At 47.4% G+C, this 17,287-nt stretch overlaps 2 protein-coding genes across 4 annotated transcripts; both read left to right on the forward strand.

The window, feature by feature from the left end:
* The first annotated feature begins 740 nt into the window (after positions 1–740).
* Positions 741–4,344, forward strand: LOC123167134 (formamidopyrimidine-DNA glycosylase). Of its 3 annotated transcripts, none has more exons than XM_044584965.1 (10): positions 741–1,090; positions 1,399–1,450; positions 1,551–1,608; positions 2,243–2,311; positions 2,428–2,553; positions 2,679–2,729; positions 3,116–3,193; positions 3,284–3,383; positions 3,488–3,628; positions 3,709–4,344. In XM_044584965.1, the coding sequence occupies exons 1-9, from the start codon at positions 859–861 to the stop codon at positions 3,604–3,606; spliced, it is 885 nt and encodes a 294-aa protein (XP_044440900.1). In that variant the 5' UTR covers positions 741–858; the 3' UTR covers positions 3,607–3,628; positions 3,709–4,344. The 3 variants fall into 3 exon arrangements, with proteins under 3 accessions (XP_044440900.1, XP_044440901.1, XP_044440899.1); XM_044584966.1 differs by having other exon boundaries at positions 742–1,090; positions 3,578–3,628; XM_044584964.1 differs by having other exon boundaries at positions 747–1,090; positions 3,594–3,628.
* A 4,363-nt stretch (positions 4,345–8,707) lies between these two features.
* Positions 8,708–11,456, forward strand: LOC123170129 (MEIOTIC F-BOX protein MOF-like). The gene is made up of 4 exons (XM_044587972.1): positions 8,708–9,697; positions 9,794–9,994; positions 10,070–10,352; positions 11,189–11,456. The coding sequence occupies exons 1-4, from the start codon at positions 8,741–8,743 to the stop codon at positions 11,224–11,226; spliced, it is 1,479 nt and encodes a 492-aa protein (XP_044443907.1). The 5' UTR covers positions 8,708–8,740; the 3' UTR covers positions 11,227–11,456.
* Positions 11,457–17,287: the final 5,831 nt, after the last annotated feature.

Below are 17,287 nucleotides of genomic sequence, written 5' to 3' on the forward strand. Positions count from 1 at the left end.
TTTTTCCTTTCGCAAGAGTCACGGTTTTGCTTCCACGAGAGGCACGCTAGTGCTTTCGCCAGAGTCACGGCTGTGCCTCTCGGAAACGAAAAAAAAACGTATTTTTTGTTTTTTTTCTTTCGCGAAAGTCACGGTTTTGCTTCCACGAGAGGCACGGGTGTGCTTTCGCGAGAGTCATGGCCATGCCTCCTCGGAAACGAAAGAAAAACGCGTTTTCTCTTCTTTTTTTTCCTTCCACGAGAGTCACAGTTTTGCTTCTGCGAGAGGCACGGTTGTGATTTCGTGAGAGGATGGGCGTGCCTCTTTCAAAAAGGGAAAAAACCCGTGCTCCCGGTTCGGTTTTTTCGTCCGGTTTATTTGTCTGTTTTTTTGTGAAAAATAAGTTCATCAAAACCTATCATGGGATTTAGTTTTGAATATCTCGACGCGATGAATACAACGGTGAAAGCGGTTTGAGATTTGGACGCACAATTTGAGAGATAAAACGTTTTGAATAAACGGATCTACGAAAAAAGAGAAAATTCCTAAGTTGCGACAAGTGACGTGCTGTGCGCCACTTGTCGCAACCTGAGAAGTTGGAATGATCTTTGTAACGAGTACTTCTCAACTAGTGATTTCGGCAAAAAAACACACGACAGCTTGCAACTAATAATAAATGTGTTCACATCAACCATGTCCCGATGGGCCCGCCCATCCGAACGGCCCGCGCACGCGTGAGGACACATCCGCACGGCCTGTGCACGCGTGAGGAGACGCCCAAACTCAGCCCATTCGCACAGGGGCTCGCCGTGCTGCCCCTGCCCCTGCCTGCCTGACACTGACGCCGGACAGGACTCAGGGGAGAGAGAGAGAGCGGAGATGCCGGAACTGCCGGAGGTGGAGGCGGCGCGGCGGGCGCTGGAGGCGCACTGCGTGGGCCGCCGCATCACGCGCTGCGCCGTCGCGGACGACCCCAAGGTCGTCGTCGCTGCCGCCGGGCGCGTGACCTTCGAGCGCGCCATGGTGGGCAGGACCATCGTGGCCGCGCGCCGGAGGGGCAAGAATCTCTGGCTCCGCCTCGACGCCCCGCCCTTCCCCTCGTTCCAGTTCGGTCAGTATCCACTACCACCACACGACAGTTTCCCCGACCTACCCTGCCTCTGCTTGCTTTGCCGATTGCAGTCTTGTTCTGCAGTAACTCGCTGGAGGTGCATTAGCTTGATTGGCGACGATTTATGCTCGATTCCCATAGAAATCCCGTATAGTGTCAAGATGAATTTGCTTAATTGCTCGCTGATGATATCCCAATGACAATTGTTGCTGATTAGTGTCCTCTAGAGATGGAGAGTTGGGAAAGGGGGCAATATTTTGGGCTTCACCAAACACCGAGATTGACATGGACATGGTCTGGGTTTGCAGGGATGGCAGGTGCGATCTACATAAAGGGCGTTGCCGTCACAAAGTACAAGAGGCAAGTGCTCCTTTCCGTTTCGTATCTCACTGTTGTTTCACTAGGATAGATTATTACTAGTACAGTTGGAGCTCATAACGAAGCTTATGGATGGTTTCAGATCGGCTGTCAACTCCGAGGACGAGTGGCCCTCCAAGTACTCCAAATTCTTCGTCGAGGTCAGGAGCCCAATAAACAACGTCCAGATTCTTTTCAGTTATTCTAAACACGGAGTTATCTGTGGTAATGTGTTGCTTTTGCGGCAGTGCTTGTACAAGATGGTGAACTTCAGGTGTGAGCTCACGAGTTGAAAGTGGCATGAGTCACTTCTCTTGCAAACTTTTGTTGGTTAATTTGTAGAATAACCGTGGCTGTAGATAAGCAGGAAAGGCCATGTTTCAGTAGCCCATATCTTTCAACACAACAAGCTTAATAAACTCATGGACAGAGATTCTAATGTTCATCACCCGCTCTTCAGAATTGGGCGTGTTCCGGGGAATGCCAGCAAAAATAGGATATGGAGGCCCTGGCTCATTCGCCAGGACTAGAGCTAGCACACGGAAACCTGCGGCCTGGCACAAATAGCCCTCATGAGATTAAGACACTTAATTCCCTTGTAATAAAAGAAATTATATCATCAATCGTTAGAATTTCCCCACTAGTTAGTCCCTCCTGAAGATGGCTAGGAAGGAGCTCTACGGCTTGGAGTTATCATTGATGTCTCTAACCTGTTCACACTGGAAGCCAAGGCTCATCTGAAGTTAGTTTTCAACTTTGATGTGCCCAACCTTTTAAAATTTACGCGTTGTACAGCTTGATGATGGCTTGGAGTTTTCTTTCACTGATAAGAGGCGCTTTGCAAGAGTTCGGTTATTTGATGATGTAAGTGCTTTTATTGCTTTCTCAAGTTTAGTTTAAATTATCTGGAGCCAAGGCAAGAGTTCGGTTATTTTCCTTTAAATTTTATAACAGTTTGCTCACTCAAGTATTGTTCGCAGCCTGAAACGGTACCTCCAATTTCTGAGTTAGGTCCAGATGCGCTCTTTGAGCCGATGTCTGTTGATAATTTTGTGGACTCACTGAGCAGGAAGAAGATTGGAATAAAAGCTCTTTTACTTGATCAGGTGATTATTGTTGAGTCGATAGAAGTTATTGGCTCTACAATTATGTTTTCCTATGATATACAGAATTAACTTGTTCTATTTTCTGATAATACCATAATTGACATCTTGCATTTTTTTATGAGCAGAGCTTCATATCAGGCATTGGTAATTGGATTGCAGATGAGGTGCTTTACCAGGTATTGGTAGAAAAAATTGTGAGGCTTGCACCAAACGAAATACCCGAACTTTGAATTTGTTATGGGCCTGGAAATGTACGAACGCTAGGACTAAGGATTGGACACTCGCCCTTGGATGCTAGAGGCCTGATTGTACAAGAGGGGATGGGACCAGGATTTCATTTTGTTAATCATTGCCCCCCTCCAGCTAATAATTCAAAAAGGAATTAATAGCCATTCCATGGACCCTAAGCAATCTGATCTTATCCCTAACAATTTCGGCTAACACACACCTAGGAGTCCTAGGAAATAAATCTGCTACTGTTCAATAGATAGAACTGCTGCATCTTCTGCACTTGTGTTTCAGTGCGGCTTGGCCATAACAAAATTCATGTTATTATTTGTAGTCGAAAATCCATCCATTGCAGATTGCTTCTAGCCTAACAAGGGAGAGTTGTGAAGCGCTACACCAAAGCATCCAAGAGGTTACTCTAACTTTACATTGTTTTGAGTAACTGTACTGCACTACTGTATACCTTGCAGAATACTTGTGTCTTGACCCAAGAATTTATTAGGTTGTGACATATGCTGTCGATGTTGATGCTAATTGTGATCGCTTTCCTGTGGAATGGTTGTTTCATCACCGCTGGGGCAAGAAGCCTGGTAAAGTCGATGGTGAGTTTCTAAAGGAAAAAATTGATAGTCTTGAACACGGTCACATCCATTATTTGAGAAAATTGGCCACTGACAGAACTCATCGTAATTTTGCATTTCATAAGATGAACTGCGGCAATTATGCAGGAAAATAGGAATGCCAGTAATTATGTGCTCCAGTTTGTTATCCTTTGGCCCTCGTCAGATTTATCCAGTTTCTGGTTATTGCAGGAAAGAAAATTGAATTCATAACAGCTGGTGGCAGGGTGAGCAACACTACTTCACTATCACACTTTCTGCCATCCTAGATCTATCTAACCCTCTGATTTGTACTCTCTCTATTTAGACTACAGCCTATGTGCCACAACTGCAGAAGCTGACTGGGACCCAATCTAACAAAAAAGTAGTGGCTAGCCCAGGGCAAGTGAGCGAGGATGGTGATGCCAAGGAAGCAGGGGCAGAAGTAGAAGTGGAAGCTGATGATGATTTGAAGCCAAGAAAGAGAGTGGCAACATTCAAGGCTGCCAAGGGACATTAAAACAAGGATGCCATAAGTGCCCCTTCCAAAATAACAAGGAAAATTGCTGGTGGCAAGAAGAAACAAAGCATTAAACATGGCAGCAAAGATGATATGAAGACTACAGGACGAAACAAAGCTGGTGCTGGTAGCAACTATGAGCATGGTTTGGACGAACCTGCTGCTAAGATGCGCAAAGTATCAGGCCGGGGTACAAGAAATTCGTCCAAGAATAAACCGAAGACTACCAAATAATTAATCTGGAAGAAGATAAAAGTGTATGGTGGTTACACGTTGTCTAACATCAGTTTAGTGTAGAGTATGTTGGTTATGTGTTTTATACTACATTCCAGTGATTATGAAACCATTTGAAATCCCCGGAATTTCGTAACCTTGTCTCGGTTTCTTGAACTGCAGCAGTATCGTGTTACCGTATGAACAGAAAATGCATCTGTTTGAACTTTCCATCTGTGTTCATTATGAAATCTAATGGTCAGATTCTCCTCTCAAATTTGGCCATCAATGTCTTCAATAAACTTGGACAGAGCCTTCATTGCAGTATTTGGTGATATTTGATATATATATATATATATATATATATGATGTTGCAAATATGAAAATGTTACATACAAAATACACTAGAACTGATCCTATCACTAGTAGAAAAGGGGGCTTTTGTCCCGGTTGGTAAGGGCCTTTAGTCCCGGTTTTTGAACCGGGACTAAAGGGTCGTTAGTAATGCCTCCCCCCTTTAGTCCGGGTTCTTACACAAACCGGGACTAAAGGCCGTCCACGTGGACGCAGCCTGGAGCTCCACCTTTAGTCCCGGTTGGTGTTACCAACCGGGACTAAAGGAAATTTTATGAAAAAAAATTTTGAAATTTTTTTTTGCGAATTTTTTTTATTTTTTTTTATTTTCAAATTTCTGAATTATTTTAACCTTTAATCTCTAATCACCACCCCTCATCACTGCTCAATTTATCCTCTAATCTCTAATCACCCCTCATCATTCCAAATCATCTAACTTCCCGGCACTACTCCAGCCTGAGCACGCTTAACTTCCGGGTTCTATTCTCCCTCGTTTCCAAGTCTGCACTTGTTGTTTTCCTGACAATAGTAAGATGTCAATTCTATTAACCCTCAGGAATTTAGCTTGAGCATGAAGTGACACATTTCACTGTTTGAGTTTGAAACTATTGTTTTTAAAAACAATAATTATTTAGTAACACTAATATTTCTGGAATAATTAGTTTGACCAATGTTTGACCACAGTTTGACCAGATTTGACCAAAATTCAAAAAAACTGAAATAATTATTTAGTAACACTAATATTCTAGAATAATTAGTTTGACCATTGTTGGACCACAGTTTGACCACAATTTGAATTTTTTTGAATTTTTTTGCCTCTCCAGATCTTAAAAGCCCCGTATCTTTTTTCTGTTAGGTTTTTGAGGATTTTGAAAATGTTTAACGAGGTTCCCCCTGTTAAATTCGGATGTAACTTTTCGAGTAGATGATTTTTCATATAAAAAACTTTTTCATCCGAGTTCGTATGCAAAAGTTATGCCCATTTTAAGAAATTCTAGAGAGTTTTTGCAAATAAAGTCGAAATTCATATTTGTTAATTTTCCCAACAACTAGACCACATATCACATGGGAAACTTATTTTATTTTATTTTTTTGACATTTCCATCATTTTCTTTTGTTTTTTCTAAAACTGAAAAGGCGGTCCGGGGGGGGGGATAGAGTTTGAAAATGGGCCCTTTAGTACCGGTTCGTGCCATGAACCGGTACTAATGCCTCAAAGCCCATTAATACCGGTTGGTGGCACCAACCGGTACTAAAGGTTAGACCTTTAGTCCCAGTTGGTGCCACCAACCGGTACTAATGGGCATCGCACCCTTTAGTTCCGGTTCGTGGCACCAACCGGGACTAAAGGGCCCAGGTGAACCGGAACTAATGCCTTAGCCGCACGAACCGGGACCAATGCTCACATTAGTCCCGGTTCGTGACTGAACCGGGACTAATGTGAAAATTGCCCTGTGACGAAAGCCCTGTTTTGTACTAGTGTATGTACAAAAGAGGGCTACCCTTATCAACAAAAGCACCAACCAATTTTTTATTTAAGAAAAGACACCCAAGAGGGCATCTTAGATCTGATAAATATCGAGAGAAACAATAACTAGTATAACAAAAAGACAACTGGACGCAGAATAAACAATGAAATTAAAATTATATTGAAAATCATATTGGCCTTGTTCTTTCCTTTAATTGTACACTGTCCACTCGAGGTTGAAAATTGCACTGAAGCAATGGTAAAGAAAAGTGACACCTGCAAATGCCCTTGCTATATCAGGATTTAGAGACCACAATAGCTGCTTGCCGCTTGAGATGAGATCTAGAAGTTGCCGAAAAAACATCGTTGGAGCATCACCTCACGCAGTACATCCTGCAATCCATTACCACTAGAGCAGAGAGTTGGAGAAGGCGGACCATGTCGCAGAACAACATGGAAGAAAATATCCAAGCCGTCGCACTAATAGATGGCCAATTGCACTCCTTGATAGACACACCAACTGCCAAGATTCAAAGAGAACCAACAGCTAACAGATCTTTCGACAAGAACTCTAACAAACCCTTCTTCAAGGCCGGATCAGACTTCATCGAGGTAGGAGATGCCAGAGAGACCTTATTTCAACACGCCATCGTCTCCACCACCTCATCAACGTCGCCTAGGGAACAAAACCTAAGGAGAAGATAAAAAAAATAGATGGGTCCCGCTCCTCTTGCTGCCGACCGACCGAGCCTGTCAGATGGGGATAGGAGGGTTCCAATACCAATGCTTTGGCTCATCCTGCAAACGTTTAACTAGAGTTTATTTAAAAATCTGGTCGAACCCCAAGCCGTATGGCCTTGCGACGCTTGTTTGTGCACTCTTTGGTTGCCAACGATTCTGGTGGGCTCCTTGGTTAATGGAATGAGCAAATTTCCAATTTAAGAAAATATATATCGTTGCTAGTTTGCTGAGAAAGGGTTTCCCCCGCTTTGTATTCCAAAGCAACCAACATCAATCACAAAGCAAATGCTGTGGCGAGCATCACATCAAGCCCAAAAGGAAAAAAAGAAGAAGAAACAAATGAAAACAACGGCAGCTCGACAAAAGCGCGGATGACCCGCCACCGCCGCGCCCTTCGGAAACGACCCACCACGAAACAAGGCTACGGTTCGCCGCGTACCAAGCAACACCTCCAAGAAGGAATGCGACGCCAATGACGCCGTTGCCTAGACTTGTCCTAGCGTTTCCCTTGGCAGACAAAGGGGAGTGGGGATGAAGACCAACGACACCCTCCAGGAAGGAACGGCGACACACACAGGCGTCACCGCATCGGAGCTGGAAGAACCGGCAAGGATTTCACCCGCCCTCCATACCTCACCGCCCAATTCGGACAGGGGCCAACTAGCCAACTCGCCGCCCACCAGCATGCGCCACCGCGGGTCGCAATGCCACCCACGCCGCCTCACTGAGAACACCACCACGAGGCCAAGAGCACGAGGAGAGAAGCGTCGGGCGACGGGAGCAGCAACACCGTAGCCACGCGGGAGGGAACCACCTCCACCGCCGTCGTGCGGGAGGCCCGTGCCACCGGCACAGTCGCGGTCGCCATCCGGACGCGACAACAGGGCATATACTAGGCCACCCCTGGCCCCCCCAGGCCTGAATCGGGCCCACTAAGCCGCGCCGGCCACGCTGCAGTAGAGCGGCACCAGCGCCGTTGCTCCCCCGCTTGTCGGAAGCCACGCTGCCAACCCGCCCAGACCCAGAGGGCCCAAATCTGGGCCGAGTAGGCGCCGCCGTGCCACCACGCCGCCACACCGGACCGCTGCCGCCTAGGAACAACCCTAGGCGCTGCTCCGCCCCGCACCAAGAACAACTGAGAGGGAAATGGCCAGGGGCCGCAGCCGCCAGCGTCGCCCGGGCCAAGCCTGGCGACGAGCACCGGCGATGGCGGCGGGGAGGGAGGGGTGAGGGAGAGCTGGACGAAGAAGGGCCAGGGCACAGCCAGTCTCCCGCGGGGGCGATGCAGTCACGAGAGCTGGGGGGGGAGGAGGTGAGGTGTGTATAATCACTTGTATCCCCCTTTGCTTGTTTCCGTCTTCCTTTTATACCCAGAGTGGGATCGAGATAATGATAGTTAGGTGTCAACCCAGCAAATCGCCATTCGATGTTGATCCAAAGGTGTAGAAAATGGTCACGTATTTAAGGGCATCACGTCAGCGTGATGTCAAACTCAAGCCTTAGGATGCCACGTCTGCTCTTCGTCTTCCTCCAGACTCCTTGACGCTTCTCCTCCCCCACCCCACACCCATCAAGCTCACCACCTCCTCCGCCGCCGCCGAATTTGCCAATGACCTCGAACCCACTAGCGTCGCATCCCAATAAGGTCTTCTTCGAATGCCGTCTCGACACTCATTAACCGTCTACCACCCTGTGCAATCTCACCCCCGCAGGTCGTCGGTGTCGACCTTTTGCCCTCATCACCTCTGTCATTCACCTACACTGGTTGCCGCGCTAAGTCAAGACGGCGACACGAGCTTCATAGTTTTTTTTTATGATATAAGAAAAATGACAACTTATGTGTATTTGAAACTACATATACCACACATCAACGCTGGTCTGGGTTTATGCTTGAAACAATAAGAAAAGACCGGAAGGGGAATGTTGGTGGAACCTCGTACTACTTACTCAGAGTAGTGGTGACTGGTGGTCACTCATCAGTGTACTGCATCAGTCCCCACTCCCCACCCATAATTCTAGGGTTGTGTCACTCTCTCCCGTCGGAGAGGTGAGATCCGGGCGTCGATGGAGGCGAGCTCGGGTCCTAGCCGGAGTTCCAGCCAGGAGCCGGATGGCCCATGCGACGGAGCGGACCGCCTCAGCGCCCTCCCCGACGACCTGCTCCTCGACGTCCTCGCCCGCCTCCCCTGCGCCGCCGCCGCCGCCCGCACCGAAGTCCTCTCCCGCCGGTGGCTCGGCCTCTGGGCCGGCCTCCGCCAGATCGTCTTCCGCGGCGTGGCCCTCCCGTCGCTCGAGGCGGCGCTCGGCCGCGTCGATCTTCCCCTGCCCGCGGTTTCCCTCATCAAAATCCGCGTCCCCATCAAGCAGCAGCGTCCCCATCAACCCGCCCCCAAGGACAAGGAGCACTGGAGAGACAGCGCCGGCGTCCCCATCAACTCGCTGCTCCGCGCCGCCGCGCGGCTCGAGCCGGAGAAGCTCGACTTCCGCATCCCCTCCGGCATAAGCGAGCGCGCCCTCGCTGTCGACCTGCCTTGCTTGCCCCGCGCCACCTTCATCGCGCTCAACTTTTCCTCCCTCTTCTCCCTCGCCGCCGTGCCGGCCGGCGCCGAGTTCCCCGCACTCGAGACGCTGTCCCTGGCGGAATGCATCACCGACCTCGGCGGCTTGCTCTCCTGCTGCCCGCGCTTGCGCACGCTCCGCCTCAGCAGGGCTGTGTTCCCTGACTGCGTCATTAGGGTCGTCAACTCGCCTCTGCTGCAGGAGCTTGTCGTGGAATGCGAGGCCAGATTGACACAGCGTGTCGTCATTGTTGCTCCCGAGCTTAAGCAATTGACCATCTCATTTACATCGGTGGTGGCGGTTAACATCACCGTCTTGGCGCCAGTGGTGGAGAAGATTTCATGGCAGTGCTGCTACTTGGGGCCGTATATTGTGTTTGGTCTTTGGAGCCTGAGCAAACTGCGGCTACAGTCGGCGGAGAGACAAGGAGAGCCAACGACGCTGTACATTTATGCCTGCGTCGTGCGTCCCCTCTACTGTTCAATCTGCTGCAAGCTCTGACTGAATTAATTTTACGAATGACAATATCTATATCTTGTTGGCAAATTGTTTTTTCAGGACCCGTCTCCTTTTCGCGCTCAGGTGCACAACTTTAGGCGGGAGATACAGAGGCACATGGTTGCTGCCTTCTCCGTTTTCGAGCTACATCTCACAGCCAAGGGGCATGCTTTCGGAGCGTTTGTGGTTCATCATCTCCTTGGGATGGATCGAATTAGTACTGCTACTCGGAGGCTTAAGGTCGTCCTACATAGATCAGAGGTAATTCTCTGCTCTTATTATATACCCCAATAATACATTGTGTGGTTTTATTCAGATATACATTTTTGGTTTTAGTTGAGAGAAGTATGCCCGACACACTGTCCTTGTGAGTCTCCGAACTGGAGGTCCCAAACTATCTCCTTGGATGCTCTCGAGGAAGTGGAGTTCAATGGATTCGACGGAGTGGATCATGAGTTTGATTTATTGGAATTGATACTTGGATGTGCACCGATGCTAAAAAGAATGATTGTCAAGCTGTCCGAGGAGACCTCGGCAAGTAATGATGGATGCGCAAAGATAGTCAACATCTTCAAGCAGGCATCTTCTTCTGTGGAATGTAATGTTTATCACAGCTCGGGTGAGTACATATTTGGCATGCATTATTAGTATCTTCTTAATGAAGCACAGATATACTCCCTCCGTTTCCGAAAAGAAGTCTTATAAATTTTCTCTTAAGTCATTTTGTATTGTAGTTGTTGATAATTTTTCTTATGCAAGTTTGTTCAAATTTTGCACCATTTGACTTGAGATAAAATTGTAGGCGTTCTTTTGGGAGACGGAGAGAATAACTGTTAATCATTGTGTAAGATTTGTCGAATATGTGTCGTTGACATGCTAATTATATAGTTTGGTTGTGCATCTCCAATTTATTAGCTAATTAAACATGTTATATTTCTGTCGAATTTGTGTGCTCAGACGCTCATATTTTTTATAGAAACTGAAACTGAATGGTGGATTGGATGATAAGAAAAATTCAGTATTTTTACTCAGGCTTCCTTACCTAAATTGCTCTTTTGCATTTCACAATCTTCTTCATTGGTCTTGCCATTTTGTTTTGCATCTGTATTCGAGTTTCTTGGTTAGCTGAGGTTATCCCATCTGAATTCATCGGCCTTGGGGTTTGGAACAAATTTTGGTTCCAGTTAAACTTTATGCAGCAATTACTTTGCTGTTCCTTTCTGTTGTCAGTGTGTATTATGTTTTATTTGCGGTTTTGCATCTGTATTCAGTAGCAGAAAGACAGTGCCCAGATAACCTAAAGTTTGTTGTCTCATCTAAATATTTCATTGGCCTTCGGGTTTCTTTCTGCTCTCAGCATATTGTGTTTTATTTGACATCATTCCTACACATATTACTCCACATTTGCTTGTTGTCATACTGACCGGAGCTTGTTTCAATTTGTCTCGTCTGCAGGGATAATGTACAGCAGCCAAAATTGCCCTTCGACATGATTGTCAACCTTAGGTCTGTCGATCCGTGGTGCACATTCACAAGATCATCCTTTGGTCTGTGGATTCGTCGCGCGCTGCGCATTGACAGGGTCTCGGGACTTTGCTTTGTTGCTTGAACTGATCATCTGGCGTGTTCTTTTGCCAGTGTACTGTACTAGCTATATACAAGGTGCACAGTTATATGTTTGTGTGGTTTCTGTGACATTTGACTATTGAATTAATGCACTCTACCTATGTCGTGAATCGTGAGTCAATTACTCGAAGCTGACTATCATGTTAAGCCTATGGTTTCAGTTCCTATTTTGAGCTGTTTCATTGTGACGACGACAGCTCTTTGTTTTCAGCGGGAGTGAAATGATCACCTTGCAGCTCTTTGTGCTTATAGCTATGGTTAGATGAACCAAGCGGCTCTGTGAATTAACCTCTGTTTCCTCTCTTTTCTAACTATTGCACCCTATATGATGGATTGAAGACGCATCTCTGTGTCACTTCTGTTTTAGCAGAATCTGTATCATCTTGTGTAGATGCAACAGGAGCATTGCGGCGACTCAGGGGCTGAGCTAGTGTGAGATATGCAGGGTGATAGTTGATTCCTGGCGACACTCCTTGCTTGAGTGCAATCTATGCGAGAAGCTCTGATTGCTGAAACAACGCCGGTGGCAAAGGCTTGGCTGTTCGGCTTGAGTGAGGAACTGCAGCATGATGAGTTCGTCAAAGCGGTTGTAACACCATTGCCAGCAGTCTGGCATACTCGGCGTCGACCGATTCATGAAGCTGAATTTCAATCTATGCTGTTGGCCCATGCTTAAGTTGACAGGAAGGAGAGGACCAAGATTCCTCCATCAGGCCGTGTAAAATTCTGTAGCTCTCTTTTTTGAAGGGAGTGGGAGATATGTATGGCCGTGGATATTCGGCTTGAGTGAGGAACTACGGTAAGATGAGTTCGTCAGAGCGGCTGTAACGCTGTGGGCAGTCTGGTTGTGCCTCTCTTTGTGAACGTATGTTTGGCATGAAGCATGATGAATCCGTCAAGTATGGCTTTCGGATCCTCCAGATCCTTTGTGTATCCCTATGAACATCATTAGGCAATGAAGCTCTAATGTAATTCTGAAAAAAAAAGTGCAGTAGTGATGCCTCTCTGCACATGGTAATTCACGGTCCTGGCTAGATTAGCTTAGGGCATTTCCAACCGATCCCTAATAAATAGTGGAGGATCTGGCCGAGTAAACCCCGGTGGAGTATATTTACTCCACTAGCATGTGATAGTTCAACTAGGACTCGCTAAGACGTTGCCAGTGATGCTCAATAAGATCTTGTTGGAGTTGAGCATGAACTTGTTGGTTCTCGAACTTGCGATGCTCCTCAAGGAATGCCAGGATCCTGTTCATATCATACTCTGGCTCAACCTGAGTCCCGTTGGTGACGTACTGAAAGTTCTCAGGCATATCCCTCTCATCTTCAATGATCATGTTATGCAATATGATGCAACAAGTCATGATCTGCCATAGAACCTTGGAGCTCCAGTACTTGGCAGGGCCACGAACAATTGCAAAGCGCTTCTGAAGCACACCGAAGGCTCTTTCCACATCTTTCCTAGCAGCTTCTTGACATTGGGCAAAGTGAATGCTTTTGTTACCTTTTGGGCGCGGAATTGTTTTGACCAAGGCGGCCCATGTTGGATAGATGCCATCCGCAAGGTAGTAACCCATTGAGTAGTTGTGGCCGTTGACCGAGTAGTTGCAAGCAGGAGCATCTCCTGTAATAAGCGTAGAAAACAGTGGCGATCTCGATAGCACATTCAAGTCATTGTGAGAGCCAAGAAAACCAAAGAATGAATGCCATATCCAAAGATCATTCATTGCAACTGCCTGAACAATGATCATTGGTTCATTGCAGTGGCCTTTGTACTAACCCTTTCACCCCGCAGGACAATTCTTCCATGTCCAATGCATACAGTCAAGTGATCCAAGCATCCTTGGCCATCCTCTTGTTTCACTCTCTGTCATCAGCCTCTGGGTGTCTTTGTCGCATTTCGGGTTTCGTAGACCCTAGAGAGGTTCGAACTCTGGGGTGCGCACGAATAACACTCTCTCCCCCGCGCGCCCGCTCAACGATCCACGGCCTAGCTCAACGAACTCAAAGAACAATGGACACGGGGGTTTATACTGGTTCGGGCCACCGTGTGGTGTAATACCCTACTCCAGTGTGTGGTGGTGGATTGCCTCTTGAGGGCTGAGGATGAACTAGTAAAGTGGATGAACAGCCTCAGGAGGAGAGGCGTTCTTGGGCTCGATGAGCTGGAGAGGGTTCGGATGGAATGGATCCAGTCCAAGGTTAGATATCCCCCTCCATCTGTCTATTTGTTCCCCTCTATGGTGGTGGCTAGTGCTATTTATAGAGGCCCTGGTCCTCTTCCCAAATGTAGGCGGGAAGGGATCCCACAACGACCAGATTTGAAGGGGGACAACTAGTACAAGCTATCCTGACAAAAGTAGTCTTCGCATGCCAAAGGCTCTGGTGGTGGCGCTGGACGGGGCTCCACGATGACCTCCATCCTGCCGTCCTAGCGGTCCTTGGTCTTGTTGCACCGATATGGAAATCTTTGCCTGATTCCTCGAGACTCCGCGCTTGCGCTTGCCCCCTTGGCACCAAAGGGGAAATGGGTACTCTGCGCCCGCTGGCGCCCGCCTGGCCTTGGTCGTCATGGCTCACGTCACGTGAACCTCGCGAGGTGCACCTTGCATGGATATCTCCGCTCCTCGGGAGCCAGCCTAGTGAGACTGCCCCTAGGGAGGTCTTGTTGTCGTCCACCTTGTGAGGGTCTTGAGCTGTTGTTGTCGATGTTGGGCCGTACCAGGCGGTCGAGGGAGCCACGTCCTGGGCCGCACGCAGGCAAGTCTGGGTACCCCTGTTCCCAAGACGCCGACAGTAGCCCCCGGGCCCAAGGCGCGCTCGAACTTGGCTTCAAGGCGAAGGCAAGGGGCAAGTGTGGAGCGCCGCGGGCCCCAACCGCTCGCGTCCTTGGTCGACGCGTGGCGACTGATTGTACGTGGGCGTCTCCGCTTCCCCACGCTGCCTCGGCAACCGCCTGATTTGACGAGACCCTGCTGCATGCAGAAGAAACCATCAATACGTGCGATCATGGAGTCCTCCAAGACCATCTAACTCAACCTATTCATCTACAATTCAAACCGCTAGGTTCAATCCAAACGGCTTGGTTCGAAAAGCAAAGCACAAAAAAAACTCACCTAGGCAATTCGTTGAACACTTGCAGTGCGGTAGTGGTGAATCGGCCGGCTGGTGTCGTTTAGACCAACCCGGCTGGCGGCGACGCGTGCGTATGACCTGCAGCGGTGTGCAAGCAAGATGAGATGCGACTGCCGACAAAAAATGAAGAAGTTTTGAAGCAATCCGACGAATCAGCTATGGCGATGGTGGTGGCGTTTCACCTTATTTCCGGCGATGGCGGTGGGGGCCGATCGGGCTCGACGTCGGTCAGAAGGTTGGCGGGGGCAAAGGAAGGCAACGAGGTAGTAGTAGCACCGATGGGAGGTTGCCGGGAGGCGCGCCAGTGAAGATGTGGTGGCAGGGGCGACGAGAGGGAGAGGCACGACTTTTACTCAGAGCCATAACGGCGAGTATATTTAGGGAGAAAGTTGGCACGGGAGGATAATATTTACTCCCTTACGGCCGATTGGGGATCGGTTAGGTGTGCGTTAGAGGAGTAAAATATACTTTTTACTCCTCTAACGCCGGATAGTCGATCAGTTAGAAATGCCCTTGGAGCACGTACATCCGCATACCCAAAATTGACCCGTGATATGCCCGCATTTTGGTGCGTCCATGGACAGGGCCCGGTCACCCCTCATTTTTCATCCACTGCTACCACATACCTCAAATATCACACCCTAAATTCATACTACACCATGCAACAAAAAAGTTACATACTACATAGATAAAACAACCCTACTACTATTTGTTGTCTGAGATGTCAATGACCTCCGTGCCGGCAGTGCCAGACAGACCACAGCTCCGTCTCCTTGTCAGAGTCCAGATCCACAAAGACTTCCTTCATATTTGGTCCGTCCGACGGAGGTAGCGGCGAGCTCTGACCGGAAGGAGTTGATGATGGCCTACTTCTCTGTTGCCTCCTCCGCTTGGGCCACCTCAAACTCGGCCAGCGCGTCGCCCATGTAGATTCCGCATATAAAGGTGCCTGATCCGCACCGCCTTCCTCCTCCACCATCTCTGTGTCTGATGCCTCCTGCCCCAGTGCCTCACCCTCCTCCACTGTCGGTGCAACAAACATCCGCGTTTGATGACCGGACTCATATTGTAGTGACCCGACCTCAGACGGTCAAGTCTATGTGCTTAAGTGTCATCCCTGGATCGGTATGCTGACACACACAGTACTCGAGGATTTATAACACATGTAAATCACATGTATAAAGTAACGTAAATACTATTACCTTAATCCAAATAGGGGAAGTAACAAGGTTGTGGATTCCCATCAACACCAACGGCAAAGTTGAGTGTAGAAATCGTAACCCTAACGTATCACTTACTCGTCGTAAGATTCCTGCAACATGAGATGTTGCAGCCATATAGGTCAGTACATTGAATGTACTGGCAATTTCACACAGTAGAGCAATGCTGAATAATGGCTATCACTACATGCATATTTGGCTGGTGGAGGCTCTAAGTTTAATTTTGCATAAAGCTAATTTTTCCGTACAACAAAGGAATAGATTTTATTTAACTACAAAGTTGGTTGAAATATTGAGAAGGTTCCTCCAACTCAACCCCAAAGTAATAATTATAACCCAACAAATTCATTAAGTAATGTGATGAGATCAAATCAATAATTCAAGTACTAGATACTCAAGATGTCCATAACCGGGGACACGGCTAATCATGATTAGTTTGTACACTCTGCAGAGGTTTTGCGCACTTTCCCCCACAAGACTCGATCTCCTCCGTAGTATTTCTCGCATTGCATGATGTTTGAGAAACGGATGACCGAGACAGTCTTTCCGAAGAGGTCCCCTTAACCGATAGATAGGCCGGTACACTTACAATCCCCTACATCTGCTAGCCTATCATGGAAAGGTTTCCCACAACTTACTCAACTATGCCAGAGCCCTTAATGGCTTGTGGCTGCACACGGAAGTTTCTAGCAAGAATAATCTTATGATCCCTTTGAGCCGGGGTGGCATTCCATAGAGTGATCACACGGGTACTCCGGGATTCCCTTGGGCAAGCACTAGGTTCTCCAGGTGCCCGGGCAAACCACTGGGTGCTCCAGGGTGCCCCAACCATTCCAACCAGATGTGTATTAAAATAGCCACCTTAAGTTTCCCTTAGTTGATATAATAACTCTCACATCTTTCATGAATTCTCTCAAAACCAAACCACGTCTACGAGCATAGCATAGCCGTATAAGCATAACGGAGTAACACCCTGGGTTTGAATGCAAGACAATAGGTTCCTACCTCATCAACTACTTCCCAATACCCACGTGTTATCAAATCCTAACCATGCAATGTTTGAGGGGTTGAAACTAATGCATAAAAAGTAGGTAACAAAGGGATATGATCAAAGTGTGAACTTGCCTTGTACTGTTGATGAAGATGATTCGCACTCATAACTCCTAATAGGTCTACTCGTCACACTCTGTTCAATCTATCGTAAGCAAGCAATAGTAACCACACATAAGCAATCATGCAAAAGAATCGAAGAAAAGATCTCGGAAAACTTCGAAAACAAACAATTAACTCTTGCAACAGAAAACAATTTCCAACAGTACAAAAATTGGGTGAATTTGGCCTTATCAGAAAGTTTAGGTCAAGAGCTTCGATTTGCAAAAAGAATCAATTAAATCGGAGTTATAAAACTTGAGTTATGAACAAAAGAAATTCAAATTCAAATCTGTTTTAAATCAAATTTTAAATTTTCAAAAACATATTCAAGTTGTTTATCTGGATAGAGGGGATCGTAACGAAGAAGTGGGCATTGGTTTCATTGAATTTGGATAAGCGGGAAAAAAGTTGTGATCGATTGA

This window comes from Triticum aestivum, chromosome 7D, assembly GCF_018294505.1.
Source record: "Triticum aestivum cultivar Chinese Spring chromosome 7D, IWGSC CS RefSeq v2.1, whole genome shotgun sequence".
Classification (NCBI taxonomy): Eukaryota; Viridiplantae; Streptophyta; class Magnoliopsida; order Poales; family Poaceae; genus Triticum; species Triticum aestivum.